The sequence below is a fragment of the Electrophorus electricus genome, chromosome 4 (assembly GCF_041902795.1).
Source record: "Electrophorus electricus isolate QZ-2024a chromosome 4, ASM4190279v1, whole genome shotgun sequence".
In the NCBI taxonomy this organism is placed as follows: Eukaryota; Metazoa; Chordata; class Actinopteri; order Gymnotiformes; family Gymnotidae; genus Electrophorus; species Electrophorus electricus.
The window spans coordinates 16,317,626-16,337,500 of NC_137500.1; the positions used below are offsets into that span (position 1 = coordinate 16,317,626).

At 42.9% G+C, this 19,875-nt stretch overlaps 1 protein-coding gene across 1 annotated transcript in view; it reads right to left on the reverse strand.

Annotated features, from left to right (window-relative positions):
- Window positions 1-19,619, reverse strand: part of nell2b (neural EGFL like 2b) — a 51,935-nt gene extending 32,316 nt beyond the window's left edge. Inside the window, exons 1-12 of the mRNA XM_035521844.2 lie at window positions 19,270-19,619; window positions 18,871-18,999; window positions 13,345-13,495; window positions 11,234-11,407; window positions 11,001-11,097; window positions 10,436-10,508; window positions 10,201-10,283; window positions 9,412-9,540; window positions 8,802-8,904; window positions 7,612-7,703; window positions 6,890-6,998; window positions 2,861-2,995 (exon numbers count right to left, since the gene is read on the reverse strand). Coding sequence (XP_035377737.1) covers window positions 2,861-2,995; window positions 6,890-6,998; window positions 7,612-7,703; window positions 8,802-8,904; window positions 9,412-9,540; window positions 10,201-10,283; window positions 10,436-10,508; window positions 11,001-11,097; window positions 11,234-11,407; window positions 13,345-13,495; window positions 18,871-18,999; window positions 19,270-19,384 — 1,390 coding nt within the window. The 5' untranslated portion in view covers window positions 19,385-19,619. The remainder of the gene's footprint in view (window positions 1-2,860; window positions 2,996-6,889; window positions 6,999-7,611; window positions 7,704-8,801; window positions 8,905-9,411; window positions 9,541-10,200; window positions 10,284-10,435; window positions 10,509-11,000; window positions 11,098-11,233; window positions 11,408-13,344; window positions 13,496-18,870; window positions 19,000-19,269) is intronic.
- Window positions 19,620-19,875: the final 256 nt, after the last annotated feature.

Sequence of the window (19,875 nt, forward strand, 5' to 3'; positions counted from 1 at the left end):
GCAGTATGCTCTACAGTGCAGCTCCCAGTGCATTACCTGGGAGATGGAGAACTGTAATAGAGTGTGTGTGTGTGTGTGTGTGTGTGTGTGTGTGTGTGTGTGTGTGTGTGTGTGTGTGTGTGTGTGTGTGTGTGTGTTTCCATTTTAAACAGCAAAATGTTATTAAGTTTTGTAGTCAGATTCTCATAATCATTTGCGAAAATTGAGCACCTCATTTACTTCGGGAGTGTGTCCAAGTGGAAAGAAGGAAATGAAAAGTGATTGCAAGTCTATGGTTTAGTGCTGCACCATCTGATTTGGTTTCCTTTAAATTATTAAATGCTGCCCATAACTGTCTCTAATTGAATTTTTCCTTATTAATTTGATACGGCAGTCTAGGCTAGATGTCCAGTGCTGTAGTTGAGCTTTGTAATAGAGACACTGTGTATTTAAAATCTCTCTCTCTCTCTTTCACTCTCTCTCTCTCTCCCACACACGCATGCACACCTTAGTATAGCTGTCCTCCCACTCATTTTCTCCACTGAAGTGTTTGTCATTTCACTTTCTCTTTTTTCTTTTTTAGATGCCTGTTTCTTTCCCCAGTCACTCCTACATTTGCACTTTATCACCCCCATCATTGCAGCTGTACAACAATCACTACACTGAAACACAGGTACTGAGAAGGTGCCTTTTATTTTATCCACAGCTAGAGCACATATTTTAATATGTGCCAGTGAGATACTAGTGCACACTTCTATATGCCTCCATTTTTTAGTACCCAACTATTGGGTATTCCAGTACATTACAGCATTGTAAAGTATTAAAAAGCCAACCGGATCTGCAGCAAAAATCTCCAGGAGAAGCAGACAGCAGCTTCTTGTATCCCAGTGAAAAGGGTAAAAATAGCACTGTACCGGCCACATTCTGAGGAAACAAGTTACAAATATAGAGACAAGACAAGCCCTGGCCTGTGAGAAAGCCAAACAGGCTCAAAGTCATCCAGAAACTCATCTCCAGCAAGACCAGTTCATCCTGTATCCGAAGACAGACAATAGGGATGAGTTGAGCTCTAAAATGAATCAAATTTCAGAGTAGTTCAATAAAATACTTATAATTCTCTGAACTTCTAATCTAGCACACCATCATTCAGGTGCTACAGAAGACTTCCATTAGAGGGAAAGGTATTTTTTCAGGAGGTTGGAAATTCTTCAGGGAGAAAGCTCCAGGAGCAGAGCAGGACTGCAGGACATGGACAAAGTGCCATGTCGAGATGATGTAGTGGCATAATGAGACTGCAATATTGAGATAATGTCACTACATATTTAGATCACAGTAAACCTTGAAAAAAACACACGGGTAAACCTTTGATATGACATTGTTAATAACACCTGCATCACTTTGAGCAATGTGTGTTACATTTGTTGGATCGTGTGAATGCCGTGATTTGCTGGAACATTCAGAGAACTCTCATCAGGAATGCCAGGCATTGTGCGGGATGCTCACGGCACAAAAACCCTCATTTGCATATTGATGTATTTTTCTATATTACCAGCATTCCAAAAGCCAATCATATGATAATATAATAATTATATGTTATATGATATGTTATAACTATTAACATACAATATACTGTGCTTCCCCACGGCAGTCATGTGATTATACAGCATTGTCCTACTTGTCAGGGGTCAAAACACTTATCTCAAATTCAGGTGAAAGTGAGGACCAGCACCAGATTCCCAAGGCTCTATAATGGGACAAAGAGGACTCAAATAAGCAATGACTCAAATTTTCTCAAGACGCCTACAAGAAGATATCGGTTGTATTTTCCCACAAGATATAAAGCTTTGGCATGTCCTCATATCCGTATGATGCTTATTGACTTGTTATATTTCCAGTGTAGCTGACAAATGCATCTAGGAGTTGTATAATAAACTCACGGCTACATGGGCTGTTCTTAGAATATTTATACTTCCACAAATCTCATTACACCCTGACAGACCGAAATGTTGCATTTCTTTATCTCTCACTCAAAACAATGTGGGAGTTCATTTACAACATCCCACTGTGATTCGTGTTTAATAGATTAAGTTACACAACCACAAATGTAACCAAATCAAACTACTGGGCCGAAAAATAACTCAGTTATTCTTGTCAAAAGTGCCACCAAAGTCTTGTATTGCCAGTCAAAAAATCGTATCTCAAACAAGTAGGACGCACAACTCAAGTGTTTTTGTGTATCCAAACAAATACTGTAAAATTCTCTATTACACAGATACATACACACACACACATATGTGCACACACACACACACACACACACACACACACACACACACACATTTAGCATTACTGCCAGATAATGCAATCCATTAATTAAATACACAAGAGTGAGAGCCATGCTGAAATACTTTCACTGCGGCACTGATTAATTGCCAGGGCTCTTTGTCTTATTACAGAGTGCACTGACCATGCTATGAGATCACTCTAACATATCACTCGCCCCACAACTGCTGTAATGCTATTTAAAAAGTGATAAATAAGGTTTTAAAAGGTTTTAAAAGTGATAAATATGGTTTTGGGGGGTATATGCTTTAAAAAATATAATCATTTGTACCTATTATAATACTAGATAATCGATGTCAAAAATGGAAAAACCTCAGGACGGTGTCCATGAAGTGTACTGAAATCTCATCCTGGCACAGGGCATATACATATACCTTGCATAGCTGAGTGGGCTAGACCTCACTGTAGTGCAGAGGGCTACACTGTGCGGTGATGGAATGAGCTAGATCGCTGTGCATTGGAACAGGCTAGTCCTCGTTCTGGTGGAGAGGGTTAGACCGCACTGTGGCACAGAAGGCTAGATTGTGCTGTGACATACCTTGGCAGTAGGCGCTGTCGTCCCGCACCGCCCGGTAGCCATTGTTGCAACTGCAATAGGCCCCTGCTTCCAGATTCACGCACTGTGAATTCTCCACACATTTGCGCAAATGGCTCTCTACGCAGAAATCATGCCCTGAGGTGGAAGACAAAATGCGTCACACCCTTCCTGCCATGCCTGAAGAATGTGTGTGTATCTGTGTGTGTGTGTGTGTGTGTGTGTGTGTGTGCATGTGTGTGGGGTACATAAAACAGCTGAGGGATCAGGGAAATGCAGGGGTAAGTCCAAGTCCATTATTTATGTCTATAATGAGCTGAGGCAGTAACCTTAAGAGGGAACTCATTAGCAAAAGACAGTTTGGGAGAGCACTCTGTGTGTGTGTGTGTGTGTTTGTGAGTGAGAGAGAGAGAGAGAGAGAGAGAGAGAGAGAGAGAGAAAGAGAGCAAGCGGGAGGTGGTTAAGTATCTAACCAATCCATTTGCTTCCATAGCTTAATTAACCTCCTCTGATGCAGGTTAAGTTGTGGTCCAGTGTCTTCAGCAATTACAACCCCCCCCCCCATCCCCCGAAAAGACTTTTGCTTCAAGCAAAAATACTCAATTATGTAAAGAAGTATTCTGACAGGGTTAGGTCATCTTCTTTTTGTTCCAATAATTATTGTTCGACCTGATTTTCTCAATGTAAATGGGTAGCAATTTAGTTTGGAACAATTCTGACAAATCTTGAGGAAACGTGTTGAATTCTCTGTAATAATGCACAAGCATGCCATTGTTAAACTCACCACAAGTCACACACTTGTGTATAAGGAGATGAAATGGAGTTTATTTTCATTGTTTATCCTTCCTGTAGACCAGTGTAGCTTACCATCAAAAGAATAATTTTACTTTTTTTTTCCAGTCATTTAGCCCCTGAAAGGGCTTTTATTAATATTGCTCACATAGCTAAAAAGAGAAATACAGAAAAAGCAGCAGCATGGACCAAAATATAAGGGCAATTCACTTGTTTTGCACAATTCATTTTATGCTTAACTTGTTGCAAAATGCTACACACAGGGGAATATCAGGAGGCACAAATCCCTTTGATAAGATCACGTTTTTATGCTTTTTTTAATGTCGCTTTCAAGAAATGCTGAAAGGATTGGGAATACCAGCAGGTGCAGCATATCAGATGATGTCATCAAACATCACAGATCATCTCAAACACCTGTGGCCTAACTCTGAGGGGAGCTGGCTAAAGAGTCAGGTCTAACATGAGCCACTTCCCTGGAGCCTCATTTATGGTATTTGGACTTTCATAACTGAGAAACATAAAGTATTCTCGGTAGATACTCACAGGAGTGAACTATGGATCTTTAGAAACTGTCATGGTCCACATGGCTCTGGTTTGGGTACTGTCATAGTCCACATGGCTCTGGCTTGGGTACTGTCATAGTCCACATGGCTCTGGTTTGGGTACTGTCATAGTCCACATGGCTCTGGCTTGGGTACTGTCATGGTCCACATGGCTCTGGATGGGGACTGTCATAGTCCACATGGCTCTGGCTTGGGTACTGTCATGGTCCACATGGCTCTGGATGGGGACTGTCATAGTCCATATGGTTCTGGCTTGGGTACTGTCATAGTCCACATGGCTCTGGCTTGGGGACTGTCATAGTCCATATGGCTCTGGCTTGGGTACTGTCATAGTCCACATGGCTCTGGTTTGGGGACTGTCATAGTCCATATGGCTCTGGTTTGGGGACTGTCATAGTCCACATGGCTCTGGCTTGGGGACTGTCATAGTCCATATGGCTCTGGCTTGGGGATTGTCATAGTCCACATGGGTCTGGCTTGGGGAGATACCAGTAATAATCACAGAGATCTTCACTGGAACTGACCTATAAGTTTGACAACCATTGACCTCTTCTTCAAAGGAATGGAATGCAGATAGTGAAACAACTACTCTAAATCCAATTTGGAAGAAGAAAAAAAAAAAACCAAGAACAAACCATAGTGATATGTGCATGCAATGGGTTCCATTGCTGATACCTTTGACATAGTATCATAATAGCATTGCACCACCCAAGACTCTCGGCAACATTACAAGTCTGTACTTTTGTATACGCTGCTGCATATGCCCTTAGCCTAATAATTGTGCTTGCTTCTGAAGAACATTTGAACTCACTATCAATGAAACCCCAGTAGAATACAATAGAGCATCTCTACGCTGATGAAACTGGGTCTGATGTAACAAAGCGGAGATGAGGAAGAGGCATTGCTAGGCAGCAGGCAACTGTGCCTTGTCTCCGGCCTGCGTGGGTGGGGTGGGGTGGGGTGGGGAGGTTTGGAAACTGTCCTACGGCAGACACATCCATTCCACTGTCCAGCCTTCATGCAGCTTTCTTCCCCTGTACTGTCCTCACCCCCAAGGAGCTTTGCCCCTGCATGGTGTTAAGGAGCTTTGCCCCTGCATGGTGTCCTAATGAGCAAGGGTTTCCAGGAGGTGTGGTAGAGGTGTGAGGTACCAGGGATGGACGCAGTGCATGCCATCTTACTTCCTGTGCTGGACGGGCATTGAAAACAGCATGTGTGATGTTGGTGGAAACCTCTGGCCTGATCTTGGAGGCATGACTAGTAGGACAACATAAGGTGCTAAACCACAATTATAGCCATATATGCTGTTATTGTGGCATGCCTCGAAATTTATTAAAAGCATATTGTAAAATTTTTAATGTAGGCTGGAAAACTAGCTTGAATTGCTTTGACCAAAATGTTTACATTTGTTGAATTGCAGGAATTAAAACTTCCACAGAACCCTTATCTGCAACACCTGCTTTTGGGATAGTCCAGATAAAGATTCACACAGTGCACAGCTCTAACCGTTACGCTCTAATAAACAGTAAAATACTGGCTGCCTTTGGTGATGTTAAAACGGGGGGAACTATATATATATATATATATATATATATATATATATATATATATATATATATATATATATATATATATATATATATATGCGCAATATTCATCTTTTTCTTTGCATGATTTTTTGAAATGTGTGTCCTGAATGCCATTTCGAGGAAACATGATATATATTTTTGCTTGGATGTTGGCTTTTCCAGTTGTGTGTGTGTGTTCTGCTTTGCATCATTTTGGGAGTCTGAGCACTCAAAACGTGTAAACAGTTATGGAGAAAAAAAATGCAAATGTGATCTATTTTAACATCACCACCATTTTAATAAAAATCTTATTCAAAAATAAATACAAAAGCGTATATTTGCGACTTTGCATAAAAGCATTTTAGTAGCAGCCTGGTTAGTAAGAGGCTATGGTGGAAGCTACGGTGTGTGGCGCAGGGTTTGAGCTCCACAGGCTGAGAAGGAAGATCACAGTCAGAGCAAGCATTTCACTGGCCACTCAAAACATGGGCATCCTGAGTGATGCCAAGTATACATGCTCTCATCACTCTCCTGATAGAGCAGGTAAAGTATGATGGATAACAACACCACTGCCTTGGGTCCAATTCTCAGTTAGCAATCATACTGATAAATATGTAAATCAATCTGTCCGGATTTTGTAAATGTACTCTAATCTGTAATCAGCGTTCTCCCCCTAAGTGAGAATGCTTGGTTAAGTGATTCCAGTGCTCTTCATGAAAGCCTGGCTACGAAAGCCTGGCTTTGTGGTATAAACCCTCTGGTCATTAGAAATGAATTGATTACCAGTGAAATAGAAGCAGGGAGCTAAAGCAATAGCCCACATTGTTAAATGCCTTTGGATAATAATAAGCAAACAGGTATGAGTGGCATAGTAAATACTCTGATGATATGAGTGGCGCAGTAAATACATTGATGATGACTATGAATCCAACTCTGTTTTGGTATTTTGATAGTGAAGTTAGACTGTTTTGTTCTGGATTAGTCCTGATGTGATGGGTGCAAGGTCTTTTTTAGATTCTTTTCTTTCACCTAATGTTGTATTTATTATATATGTTAAAACCTAATGGTGTGTGTATGTATGTGTCTGTGGGGGGGGGGGGGGGTCTCACCTCGACACACCCTGCAGCAGCGGTCAGTGAGGGTTATCTGCTCTGACTCAGGGCAGTTCAGCTCTGGACATGGTGTGCTCTCAATCTCAACTCTACGCATGCTACGGTCCTGTCCGCCCCACACACACACACACACACACACACACACACATACATATAAACAGGTGAGGGATTAACTTCAAATAACTTCAAGGAAATGTCTTACTTCTCTCATATGTAACAGCCAGTGAAAGAAAAAGATTAGGTAAAAGTAATCATAATTTAAAAAGTAGCTAAAAACATTCTGCCAGACAAGTCATGTGATTTTTCAGACACAAAATTGTCAGTCACCAAACATAAAGTCTTATTGTGAATAGTACCCGGCCCTGGATCTCCAGTAATGTCTGAAATTATAGTACTGGTTATTACTGACATGCTGACGTGAACCTCCTCCTTTTCCATACAGAAATGACTTATTATGTCATATATGAAAGTTGAAAAAACTAAGAATTACAAGAATTCTGTAAGCCATATTCACTTTGTCTTATTCAAATCTGTAAGAAATTTATCAAACTAGTGAACTTACTTAATATGCACTATTGACAGATGGGTTCAAATTCATGTAATTTAAATCTCTTAAATGGGTATCATGACTAATAAATAAATCTTGGGACACCTCTTAATGTCTTTCTTGTAAACATGCTGTGAATCAGATTCAATGTTATCAGTCACCTCCAGCTTACCCTGCACTCAAAAAGCAGACAGTTCCCAGTGGAGTCATGCACACTCTTACGATCACCCTCCACATACACCCTCCCCCTGAAGAGACACACCGCTACAGAGAGAGAGAAATGGGGGAGAGGAAATTCAGACAGACAGAGAGATCTAATCAGCATGTTAGATTAGTTAGCGTTCCAGTGAGTGAAATAACAGATTTAGCGATTAGTCCAACAGCCATTAGTGCTGCTTACTGAAACATGTCACTGCTCAGCTTGACACAGGTCTTGAATTATTTATGATCTGTGTGTGTGTGTGTGTGTGTGTGTGAGTGTGTGAGTGAGTGTCTGTTTGAGTCTTTGTTTGTGTGAGTGGGTGGTTGGGGGGTGTGTGTGTGTGTGTGTGTGTGTGTGTGTGTGTGTGTGTGTGTGTGTGTGTGTGTGTGTGTGGGTGGGTGCCTTTCTATTAGTTGCCAGGGGAACAGAGCATTGTAAAGCAGGGATATGGTCAGTCTGTTTTTTAAGGCGAGCCATCTGGACACAGCTGGGTATAGCTTGTATGCATTTGGTAGAAAACAGGAAGACACAGAGACAGTGAGTATTAAAATGAGAGAAAGAAAGAAAGAAAGAAAGAAAGAAAGAAAGAAAGAAAGAAAGAAAGAAAGAAAGTAAAGACTTGATGACGGTAAGAGAGAAAACTTCATAAATGGGACTTCAGAGAGCTGGAGTTAACATGATTGTCAGCAGCATGTCCTGAAAAGGCCTTGATGTTTCAGTGCTCCACAGTGTTGGAGTTCAGCTAAACTGGATAGTTTGACCTGTTTGCTGCTACACTTGGTTTTGAAAAAAGGCTTCACCTTCAATACAGACTCCCTGCCTTGCTGAGATCTTAAACATTAACTGCAGGAGTTGGTGAGAAAATGTGAAAACAGTTTCTTCTGCCCCACCTCGCCAGATAACACAGCCTCCCAGCAGGGTAAAAGCTGAACAAAGGTGGCAGCTTTCACACAGACAACAGCGTTAGCAATAGCATCGGCTAAGTCTGGATGTGTGTAGTTTGTCTGGTGTCTAGTGAAGTAAAGGCTTCCCGTTGGGCTCTGTGTGTGTGTGTGTGTGTGTGTGTGTGTGTGTGTGTCTCATCGGTGTGTGTGCATGTGCTCCATCAGCACACTGTTGCATGCATGGGCATCGGATGGCGCACATATGCCGGCACTCACGCTGACACTCTTTGCAGCAGGCTCCAGGGATGTAGGCTGGGGCAGTATCGGGAGGGCACTGGGGTGCAGGACAGTAGACGTTCTCACACTCCACACTGCCATTCTACAAGGTAAGCAGGTACACACACACACACACACACACACACACACACACACACACACACACACACACACACACACACACACACACACACAGATGTGCACATACTTAGAAAACGCACCTCTGTCAGCTCAAACACATCCCTGTAGCTCAGTAACTCTGTAGTTACTGTAGCTCACATGCATCTGGGCTGCTGTGTGTTTTTGTTGTTGTTATTTAAACACACTGCTGAAGGTTATTTTATGCCAACTTTCTTCAAATACTAAAGGAGCTCTCATCTATCTAGTTTACTGGACTAAAGCATGTTGGAGCAGTTATGCATTCTGTAGCTAAGAGGCTAAAACCAGGACCCCCCAGCCTCAGTCCTAAAGGCCAGAGAACAGCACAGTCTGCTAATTTCCCTACTAAACCCGGTCATTAATTGGAAGGTCATTGGGATCTGCCTGAGCGGGGAAACCACCAAGCCATGCTGCCCTTGGGCCCCCGGCACTGAGTAGGAGGCAGCCATACCAAGCATGTGCAGTTCCTGCAGCCGACTATCCAGATCTCCTCGTCCCTGTACACCTCCCCGCTCACGGAGCACGTCCTCTCGCAGTAGCATCCATCCAGAGCCTTCATCCTCTCCTCTGCCCGGGCAAGCTACAGCCAGCGCCATGCCGGGAAAATGGACAGATCGCAGGACCACAGATTGCAGGACGGACGTGCAGACGCAAGGCGAGGGCACAGAACACATAAGCACAGAAAAAGTCGATGCCTTTTAGCATCAAGGAAGCTTTGATTTTTTTTTTCCTACAGCCATCTAGATGGACTTTCTGAGGTCTAAAAGGGGATTTAAAAGGGCAGGGCTTTTTGAAGTCAGAGCAGCATGATCTTAAAATGGCATGGGCTTCTCAAACTGCTACAGCTTTCAGCAAAGCAGAAACAGCATCCTGAACAGGTGTTTAGACTAGGTGGCTGTTACACAGCCCTGAAGGGATAGTCCTATAATGTCATTTTACAGAGTAAATAAACATTTTAAATAACATCTGATTACTTAAAAGTGCAGCATTTTTTATGTATTCAGATTATATAATGCCTATAGATAATGGCCTTTTTTTCATACCTACATCAGCTTGGATGTTACAAGCTCAAGAAAAATAAATGGATCCACAGGTCACAATGTTGATGATGTTAAAACGTTGTCTCGGAGATTTCATTTTGCAACTCATACATCTTTGCATCCCAACATTCTCGCTTAAAAACCCAAATCCAAGGTTGTTATTCCAAAGGCCCCTAGTTTGGTACAGCAAACACGGATACCTTGCTGGATGTTTTGGCCAAAATGTCCTGCAGCTCCATGATTTTCTGCACCAGACCATGAAAATCATTGCAGGTTGGACAAGCTGGAATTGAAAAGAACGTCAGAGAAGATGTGCATCTAATAAACATTTAAAAGGAATTGTTATTGATTTACAATCATCGAGAAAATGCATCCATCCAAATGTAATAAGACATGATTCATGAGTGTGTTCTCTGCTGGGGGGCATGCACGCACTGCGGTTGAGGTCTGGACACTGGGAGACGTATCCCTGAGGCATGAGGAGCACCTGGAGATCCTGCATCGCACCCTGGGGGTTAGAGTGGGGAAGAGTCAGAGGAGAGAGAGGGGGAGAGGAAGAGAGAGAAAAATAAAGTTAGAGGAGAAAGAATGAGACAAAACAAAGAAAGAAAGAAAGAAAGAAAGAAAGAAAGAAAGAAAGAAAGAAAGAAAGAAAGAGGAACATAGAAAAAGGGAAAGTGAGGAGAGAGGGAGGGATAAAGAGAAAGAGACAGGGAGACAGAAAGAAAGGTGAAGGAAGAGACAGATAAAGAGACACAATGTGAAATACAGGCAAATACATGAAGCGAGACTAATCGCTATTCACAAAAGGTCTAGTAGAACTCTAGTAGAACTTTTTAAATGTCAACAGTTTGACAGGAGCTGGCAATCACAGCTCACGATGAGATGGAGCAAATGAGCGCCGTCTAAAAGAGCGGGACAGCTCCTTGAAACGTCAAAGCCACATATCGTACGGCTGCGTGTGAACTAGCATCAATATCAAGTGCAAAGCGGTGTGTACCTTGAAGAGCCCATGGGCGTTGTTCCTTTGACCAATCCACACAGTGGCCCCTGAAGGAATGTCCATTGATGGCATCTCCACGATCCTCTCGTAGATTCTTGAAAAAAAAATAAAACAAAACAAAACAAAACAATCAAGCTACCAATTAAACAGATTGCAGCAACGTAGCATATTTTGTTTCTCAGGGTTTAAGCTTCTTTGTGGCTGGACCTCGAGCAGTCGGCCCTGCCCACCTGCTGCAGTCCACGTAGAGCAGCAGCTGTGAGGCGCTGAATGACATGGCCAGCCGGTGCCAGCGAGCGTCGGCCAGGCGGTAGGGGAAGACCTCTGCACGCGTCCGCCGCTCCGCAGTGCGGTAGTGCAGCCGGATCTCGCTGCGTTGCCCGCTGCTCTCCAGCTCCAGGTACCTGCCGGGCCCACACACAGTGCGCCTAGCTGCCATTTCACTTAAGCACAGAGTACAACAATGACGGGCTTGCAAAGTTCGAACAGTAGGGTCAGGTAGATTCCAAAAACTGTCTGTGAAGCATTCCAGAAGTAGTGGAGTCTTACTGTTGGTGGATGTGCTTTAGCAGACTTAAATGAACTCCGACAGAGCGGAGGTTATTTCTCGCACATTATTACATTACCATAATGTAATTGTGTGTGGATTACTGAGCATGGAGAACTGAAACGCTTCAAAAGACAGAAGTTTGAAGTCCTACACTTTAAAGTCTTCTGAACTGTTGTAGGTGGGAATGTGATGCTGGGAACCCTCAACACTTTAAGTAGTAGGTGCTAAACACTCAACCCCATCATCAAGGCAAATCTCTTAGTCACTACAACCAAAAGCACCCCCCACCCCCAATAAATAATTTTTTAAAAAATCCTTTCAAAATCAGATGCTATATTTCCAGGAACCAAATCTACCACTGTCTGTTGCTCTCAGAAGGTCTGTGGGTTGTGATGAGAGAGGTCTGAGAGGGCAGGGGGGAGACATGCACAGCGCCCTGCCTTCTCCACAGATGAGCAGGTCTCAGCCCTGCGAGTGCCTCACCCAGCCTGAACAAATTGCAGCTGAGGCTTCAGGTATGCAGGGAACTCAGATAGAATCTCCAGCAATATCTTTCTTGCTGTTAACCATGCATGCATTGATCAATTAGATTTGCTGTCTACTAAGAGTCCATATATCTTGCTATTCATTAAACTGGCTTCCACCTGGTATAAATGACTGTTTGAATACCTATCTGCCTATTGATCTGTATATCCATCTTCAGTATGTCAGGTATTTAACCAAATATATCCAGTCCAAATCAGATTATCTATTAATCAAACTGACAATCAGTATGACTGGTTTCTTAATCACCTGCCCATCACTTGGGTCATTTGCAGGTTTAATGACAAAAAAATATCTAAATGAAATCACTCCAGTGCGACACCTCTGAGCGTCTCAGGGTACTGCCAAACCGAGGGGAGTCTGACATCGCACGTGCACATATTGGTGAAATGTGGACTGTTTGGAGGAGCATGCACGTGCATGCATGCTGACATGTGATGCCCCCGTGGTGTGAGCAATCTGACCTTAGGGGGAAGCGGAATCGATACACTGTGTGTGTGTTTTTGAAAGGTCACAGGACACTCCCATCTGCGACATTACACACATGCACGTGATCAACAGAGTGGCCCATGCTTCGGCACACACTCTAAATATCACTGCATGGATGGATAGCCAAAAAAAATGTCAAAAGCCTTGTAGTGTCTCTGTGCCCCAAACGAAGTTGACAGCATGTCCTTATAGATCAGTTCTTTCTAGTCTTCTGATTGCATGTGGTTGCAAACCTTTGATTGAACATGGATGATATGTGATTACAGATCAGAATTCGGATGGTGTGTCGGAGATGAGGTGAGCATGTTCATGTGTGGGAGAAGGATGGAATGCTAACATGCCGATGATTAAATATAAACAATAGCTCTGGTGCTGCCTGATTTTTAGCTCAAAATTAATATGCTGTATCTTCTGCTTGATCGCTGTGGTCTCTTCAGGGACAGCACGCCAGCTGTTGACATTACGCTGATGATATGCCAGAGATTAGCAGAGCAAAATCATAACGGAATGACCTTCATGTAAATAGATTTGTAATGGCTAGAACTGAAAGGGACCGTGACTTTTTTTTTTTCTTTTTTTTTATGAAAAAGTGCACTAACGATCCTAATAGGACTTTACAGAATTTGGACAGAAGAATGGATCTTCAAGTAATGGACAGTTTTCATTGCCAAGCTACAACTTCTGAAGAGCTTGACATTGCCTGGTACTGATCTTCATTGACCATGCGAGCTTGGGGATAACTGATCTCCTGTCATGTACCTCTGGTCTCCGTGGTGGATGGACAGCATCACCCCGGAGTTGAACTTGTCCTGCTTGACCGTCAGCAGGATGGTGAACTCCACCCGGCCTCTGAGATTCTGCACCATCCGCTCGGCAACCCCCGCTGAGGCTCGCACACTTCTCCACATATCTGAGAGAGACAGAGGGAGAGTGAGTGAGAGACAGATAGAGAGAGAGAGATAGACAGAGCATTAGAGAGAGCGAGAGAGAGAGAGAGAAGGAGGGAGCGAAAATGTATACCTGTGGGGCCATTTATGGAACACCAGAATTCTATTCTTAGCACTGTTATGGCTTTGCTCCTGGTCAACAGATGTGAATGGATTATAAGAGAAGAACAGTGGGATGAACTGATTTTCTGTCTTTTTACACCACATGAGGAAACACAATATTCTCTCTCAATGAAGAGCACAAATCAATGTTGTCTGCAAAAACCTAAGCAAAAAGATTCCTCCCTTTTTCTCCATCCTGCTCTAACAATGTCTTGTAACGGTCTCGAATGGGTTTGAGACAGAACAGCAATCACCTTTCCTGTTCGCATCTCGGAGCTAGGTCAAGCATCACGGTATGTGACATCAAGGTCAAATGGCTATTGATCTCTAAGAAGAAAACAGCTCAGACTTTCAAGGACAGAGCTCCAGTGCAAAATCAGATCTGAATGATGGCTAGGATGCAGCTACGATTGGTGATGATGGCCCAAACAGAGCACAGAAGGGCAGAGACGAAGGACCTGCAACAGATGGACAGCTATGAATAGCAGCTCTGGAGCTTTAATGAGCAGATTGGACAAGACACCCTGTCCAGACGTTAGTGCTCTAGAAACCAGTGGCCAACAAATAGTACTAACAAGTTCACAAACAACCAATGAAGACAATGGATCAAACAACTGTCTTCTCTTCCTCAAATAGCAACAACTTCATGGTGAAAAACATTTGCTATGTCAGTTGAAAATGACTTAGTGGGCCATGGTATGCAGTGACTATGACAAAAAAAAAAAAGAGCTGTTATTCATGCCCAAACCTTGGGAGTAGACACTTTGTGGTCATAAACCAGTTACTTCAGTTCTGTTGCCTCAGAATCAAACCTCCCAAAATCCCAGGCACCCAACTTTCAGTTTAAAAATACTCATTATCTTGCACAAACTAACCTGAATCCTGGAGAATAGACTTTTTAATCTAACTAATATGCAGTTGTTTGCACAGTTGTTGGCTATACAGGCTAATTATAATAGAGACTTTTACATCTGTAACTGACACCTCGAGCCCTCGCTAACACTGTTAACATCTTAAACATCTAGTCTACATCCTAATCATGTTTCATAGTCTGGTCCTTGCTGATTTAACAATAGTGGTTGCATTATAGATGGCCCCACACAGAAATAGGGTAGGAAGGGAAACTTTTATTTGTAATTAGTAAATTTATTAATGACTTTTATTAGACTTTTATTAGTATTATTGTTTGTTTTTCTAAGACGTGAATACATTAAATATCAGTACTAGAACAAGCATTGGGCATCAATAAGAGTCCCCACCTACTGGTAATCACAGACATCACAGCCCCAATCTGCAGGCCAGCAACAAAGACCAGATTATGTGAGTAAGAGAATATACAAGCACAAATATACGCACTTACAGACACACACGCTCACAAACACACACACATACACACACACACACACACACACACACACACAATGCACATACAGCAAAAGGGAGAGTGAGGCTGAGAGGACAGTGAGGCTATAAGAAAGGAGAAATATATGTGTGTGTGGGTGTGTGTGCATGTGTGTGTGTATATATATATATATATATATATATATATATATATATATATATATATATATATATATATATATATATATATATATATAGAGAGAGAGAGAGAGAGAGAGAGAGAGAGAGAGAGAGAGAGAGAGAGAGCGCAGTGAAAGAGAAGAGATGATGAGCTAGCTGTAGAGTCGGTAGGATGTTGACTGTCTCCTCAGGGAGGAGTGTTTGAATCAACCCTGTGAAAGCAGCAGAGATGTCTGGGTTCTGCCGTCTGCCTGTCCATACACTCTCTCAACACACACACACACACACACACACACACACATCCAAACTCAGTAGAGGCCCTGCAGTGCAACCAGGTACACATTTTTTTAAGTAAACAAACACACCCACACATTCCGCATTCCACACATATATACACATGCGCTCACGCGCGCACACGCGCACACACACACACACAGACACACAGACACACAGAGAGAGAGAGAGAGAGAGAGAGAGAGAGAGAGAGAGAGAGAGAGAGAGAGAGAGAGAGGAGAGAGAGAGAGGCCTGCCAGTGCAACCTAATGTTCTCTAGATATTGTGCAGTGAACCACAGGGGTGTTGTAAGCTTCAGCTGTAAGCCTGTTCTTTGAGACTAAATCCTCTGCTCTCATTACCCAGGCCGAGTCTAAGTCATAATGCGGAACTGAATCTGTGTGTTGACTGACTCAGAACAGAGCAGAACTATAGAGCCTGACTGAGCTTCTGCTAGTGACAGACTTTTTTATTGACACAGATAGGTCATAGTCTTGGACCTGAACATCATTTATAGTTTATGACTATGATCTTCAACCTGCCTGTCCCACCAAATCCTACTTGTTTTCTTTTAAAATATGTACACATTTGATATTTGTAATGTAACTAAAGATGGAATCAATGGATGTCAACAATCTCATCATTTTCACTGGCACTAAAAGCATTGCACCAGACTATAAGACTATAAGGCTTTATCTCATGCTCAGTAGTTTAATGAATGAGTGTATAGGAAAGCAGGCCATCGCAAGCCATTCAAAAAGAATTCATTCTTAAGTGACACATTCAGCAGCCACCTAGATAAAACAATGTGCCCATTCACTCCACAGTCTCCATCCCACTCATCTCCTTCTCATTATCACACGCCTCAGGTTCCTTTAGAACATCAAGCTGTGGAAGCAGCAGCTGTCGACGCCGCCACTTTTATTGACTGATTTCATGATCCATCACCTCGTGCCACCTTTTACTCAATAGCCCATCCAAACACAGAGGGACCAGATAAATGAAGCTTGTCAACTGGGAACCAGACAGGAGCAGGCTGACGCTGGTGACAGAACTAAACAGGACCTCGAAAAAACAGTGTGCACCTCCAGTGTGCCATAGAGAGGACCATTGCCCTTCACACCCACACACACACACACACACACACACACACACACACATATACACGAACCACTTTGCTTGCACACCTGATAAAGGACCTCTGTCCAAAATGTTCTGTACACTGCAGTTACTCACCTAGAATGTTCTTTGGATTTTAGATACACACACACACACACACACACACACACACACAGAGAAAATGAGAGCGAGAGAGAGAGAGAGAGAGAGCGAGAGAGAGAGAGAGAGAGCAGGAGAGAGGGACAAATACAAATATAAAGGGAGATCATTAAAAGCTATTGAAAACAGTGACAATGTCAGTATGACGCCAAACAATGAAAAAGAGGGGCCACAGTGGTGCTGCCTGATAAAGGCTGCATCGTTGTGCTGCACTGGCCTGTCAACCCTGTCTCACAGGTGAAACACTGGAACCCCCAAAGCTTTTGCATTCTTCCCTTGAAATTACATTCATTGGCATCCAATGAATAATTCACGCATAATTACAATGACACAGCGAACAAGTGTCTTAGCTCCAATTAGCATAGCATTAATCAGGAGATATCAAGGCGACATCTTCCCTCTGAGACACGCAACAAAGCTTCAGAGGGGGACATCAGCTTTACCCGACGTATCGCTCCTAGCGGACATCCTTGTGACGGTGGCATATCCTCACGATGGGGATGACCACAGCCAGAGCTGAGAGTGGGTGTATTGTGTTGGCTGCCAGATCGAGCTTGCACCCATATAGCTGATGCAACTCAAACTGGCACTCAGAGTCTGTTGGGCAGGTGTCCTGCATCTGTCCGAGACAGAATGGGACAGTCGGACAGAAATTCCCCGTTTCAGCTACTGGATTGCACCCAGTCACCTAGGCATACCTCTATCTACTTTGGTCAAAATCTGTCACTCCCATAGACATTCATTTCCATAGGCCTTTGCTCCCATAGGCTCTCGATCCCATAGGCCCTCACTTCTATAGTCCCTCACTCCAATAGGCTTTCACCCACAAAGGCACTCACTCCCATAGGCCCTCACTCCTATAGGCCCTTACTTGCATAGACCCTCACTTCCATAGGTCTTCACTCCCATAAGCCCTCATTCCTATAGACTGTTACTCTCATAAACCTTCACTCACACACGGCCTTACTCCCACAGACCCTCACTCCCATAGGAATATACTGTCATTTCACAATTTATGTATGAGGCTAACACAGTCGATTTTGCTTTGTCACCCAGAGGAGGATTCCACTTCTGAGTCTGAGTTTTGTGTTTTTTCTCGGTACCATCAACTTTGGATGGCTCATCATGAATCTAAAACCAGACTTGTGTAAAGCTGCTTTTTGATAAAAAAACTGTCATACAAGAAGCATCATAACAAATAAATTGAGCTGGACTGACGTGAACTCCCTAACTCACTGACAAGTGATCACCTCGCCAGGTGCTCTGTGTAATTAGGAGCTGTTCTGCTCCATGGTTTCCGACACCTCCATTCTGTTTCCGCTGTTCCTGCTGGGACACTGGGACAGCTCGCCATGGAGGGAGGACCACTGCTGTCTCCTTGTTTTCCTTCTGTGGACAAATAGTTTTATCCGACAGCCCAAGTGCTCTTGCCAGTGGTACATCAGTCCAGTGATAAGCATCGATGCAGTGGAGTCTCCCCGGTGTGTGTGTGTGTGTGTGTGTGTGTTGTGTGTCTAGACATCAGGACACATGTACAAATGTGTGTCCCCTAACTACTCAATGCAAAACATTCATGCCTAATGCAAAGTAAAAGGAATAGCCTGTTAATAGAACCAATTAATATGTTGTATGTCATGTATAGTGTTTGGTAAGAATATATAGTCCATGCAATACCATGCAATCCATGCAATACCACTGTATAGACTCAGCAACACATCCTTTTTATCACAAAATGTAAGATTTAATGTCATAACTGCATAAGCAAAATCACAATAAAACTATCTGTAAAATACCACAATCACCTAAAACTCCCTATGACACTTAGGACAGGGTTCACAGTACACAATGGCTAAAGACAGAGTTTGTGTTAGGGCCTCTGGCACGTTTGATAGCTGTTACTCAGCGCGTTAATGAATTGCGTCCTAGTTAGCATCATGTCTGCCCTTTTGCTGTTGTTATGATCCGTTTTTTATGAGATTAGGATTAAAGGAAAGAAATTCTGACATCACCGCTCACTATCGCATGACTGCTAGTATTGCAACCAACTATTTGCTCATTTTAAATTAAAAATAGTGACTTCACTCAATGTATAACCTATTTAGACGTTGAAACAATAGCTTGTATGGTTCATTTATGACTACAACAGTGAAACTCCGGTTCTTACCTTTAAATAAGTATGCCCTGCTCTCATTGTGGAAACCCTGCACTTCTGAAACTCCTGCGTAAGACTCTCCAAGATGTAGCTCGTCGAACACGTCAATGCGTAAAGCAGGGTCAGTCCCAAAACCTGAAACTGGCAAACACAATCAAAAGCATATAAGGAGAAGTGTTCCTACCGGGAAAAAAACGATGAACGGTAACGCTAGCACGCTAGACTACACAATGATGTAACGCAACGAAATATATAACCCAACTGTGCACCCAACTATGCATACACTGAAATATTCTGACGACTTCTGATTATACCACCGTTAAGTATTTAACAGTACCGAGCCGAAACATTCACATTCATTCAGCTATGTTCTGTGACAATAGTCAGAACCTCGTTAAAAGCATTGCTTACCTGACAATAAACTGACTATGCAGAGAGCAAAAGAAAGTTTTACAAAATCCATCTTGAATGAAAAAAGAGAAACGACTAGTCCATTTGTTCCTCCTCTGAGTCCGGGGGTACGCATTATTGATCATTCCGGAGCGCAAAATTACGCATGATCAAATTTCAGTCCTTACGTTTTAAACTTTAGAAAGCGCAACAACAAAAATGACGACAATAAGAAAAACATATGTTCCAAATTCAGCACAACAGGAGAGACATGTCCAGTTCTCATACGCGAGTCAACAGGATAACGGTAGGTGCATCGTCCCTCCTTTCGGCCCGCAAGCGAGTGGGTTGCGTGATACCTCAGTTTGGCGGAGTCGTGGGAAACGCGTACTCAAACACTCCTCACGTCTGCCCCCTTCTGGTAAACACTAGTACAGTAGTTGATTTTCTTCCAAAAAGAAGTCAAAAAACCGAAGATTTTGTATCAGGTTACATTATACAAGTCCATGAAACACTCAGGTAATTCTCTCCAGAAGTACACTGTTCCTTCAGGACTTGAATTTTAATTCTATTTTACGATCCATTTGATGCTGCAACAGACTATAGAGCGTGATGGTAGGATGTCCT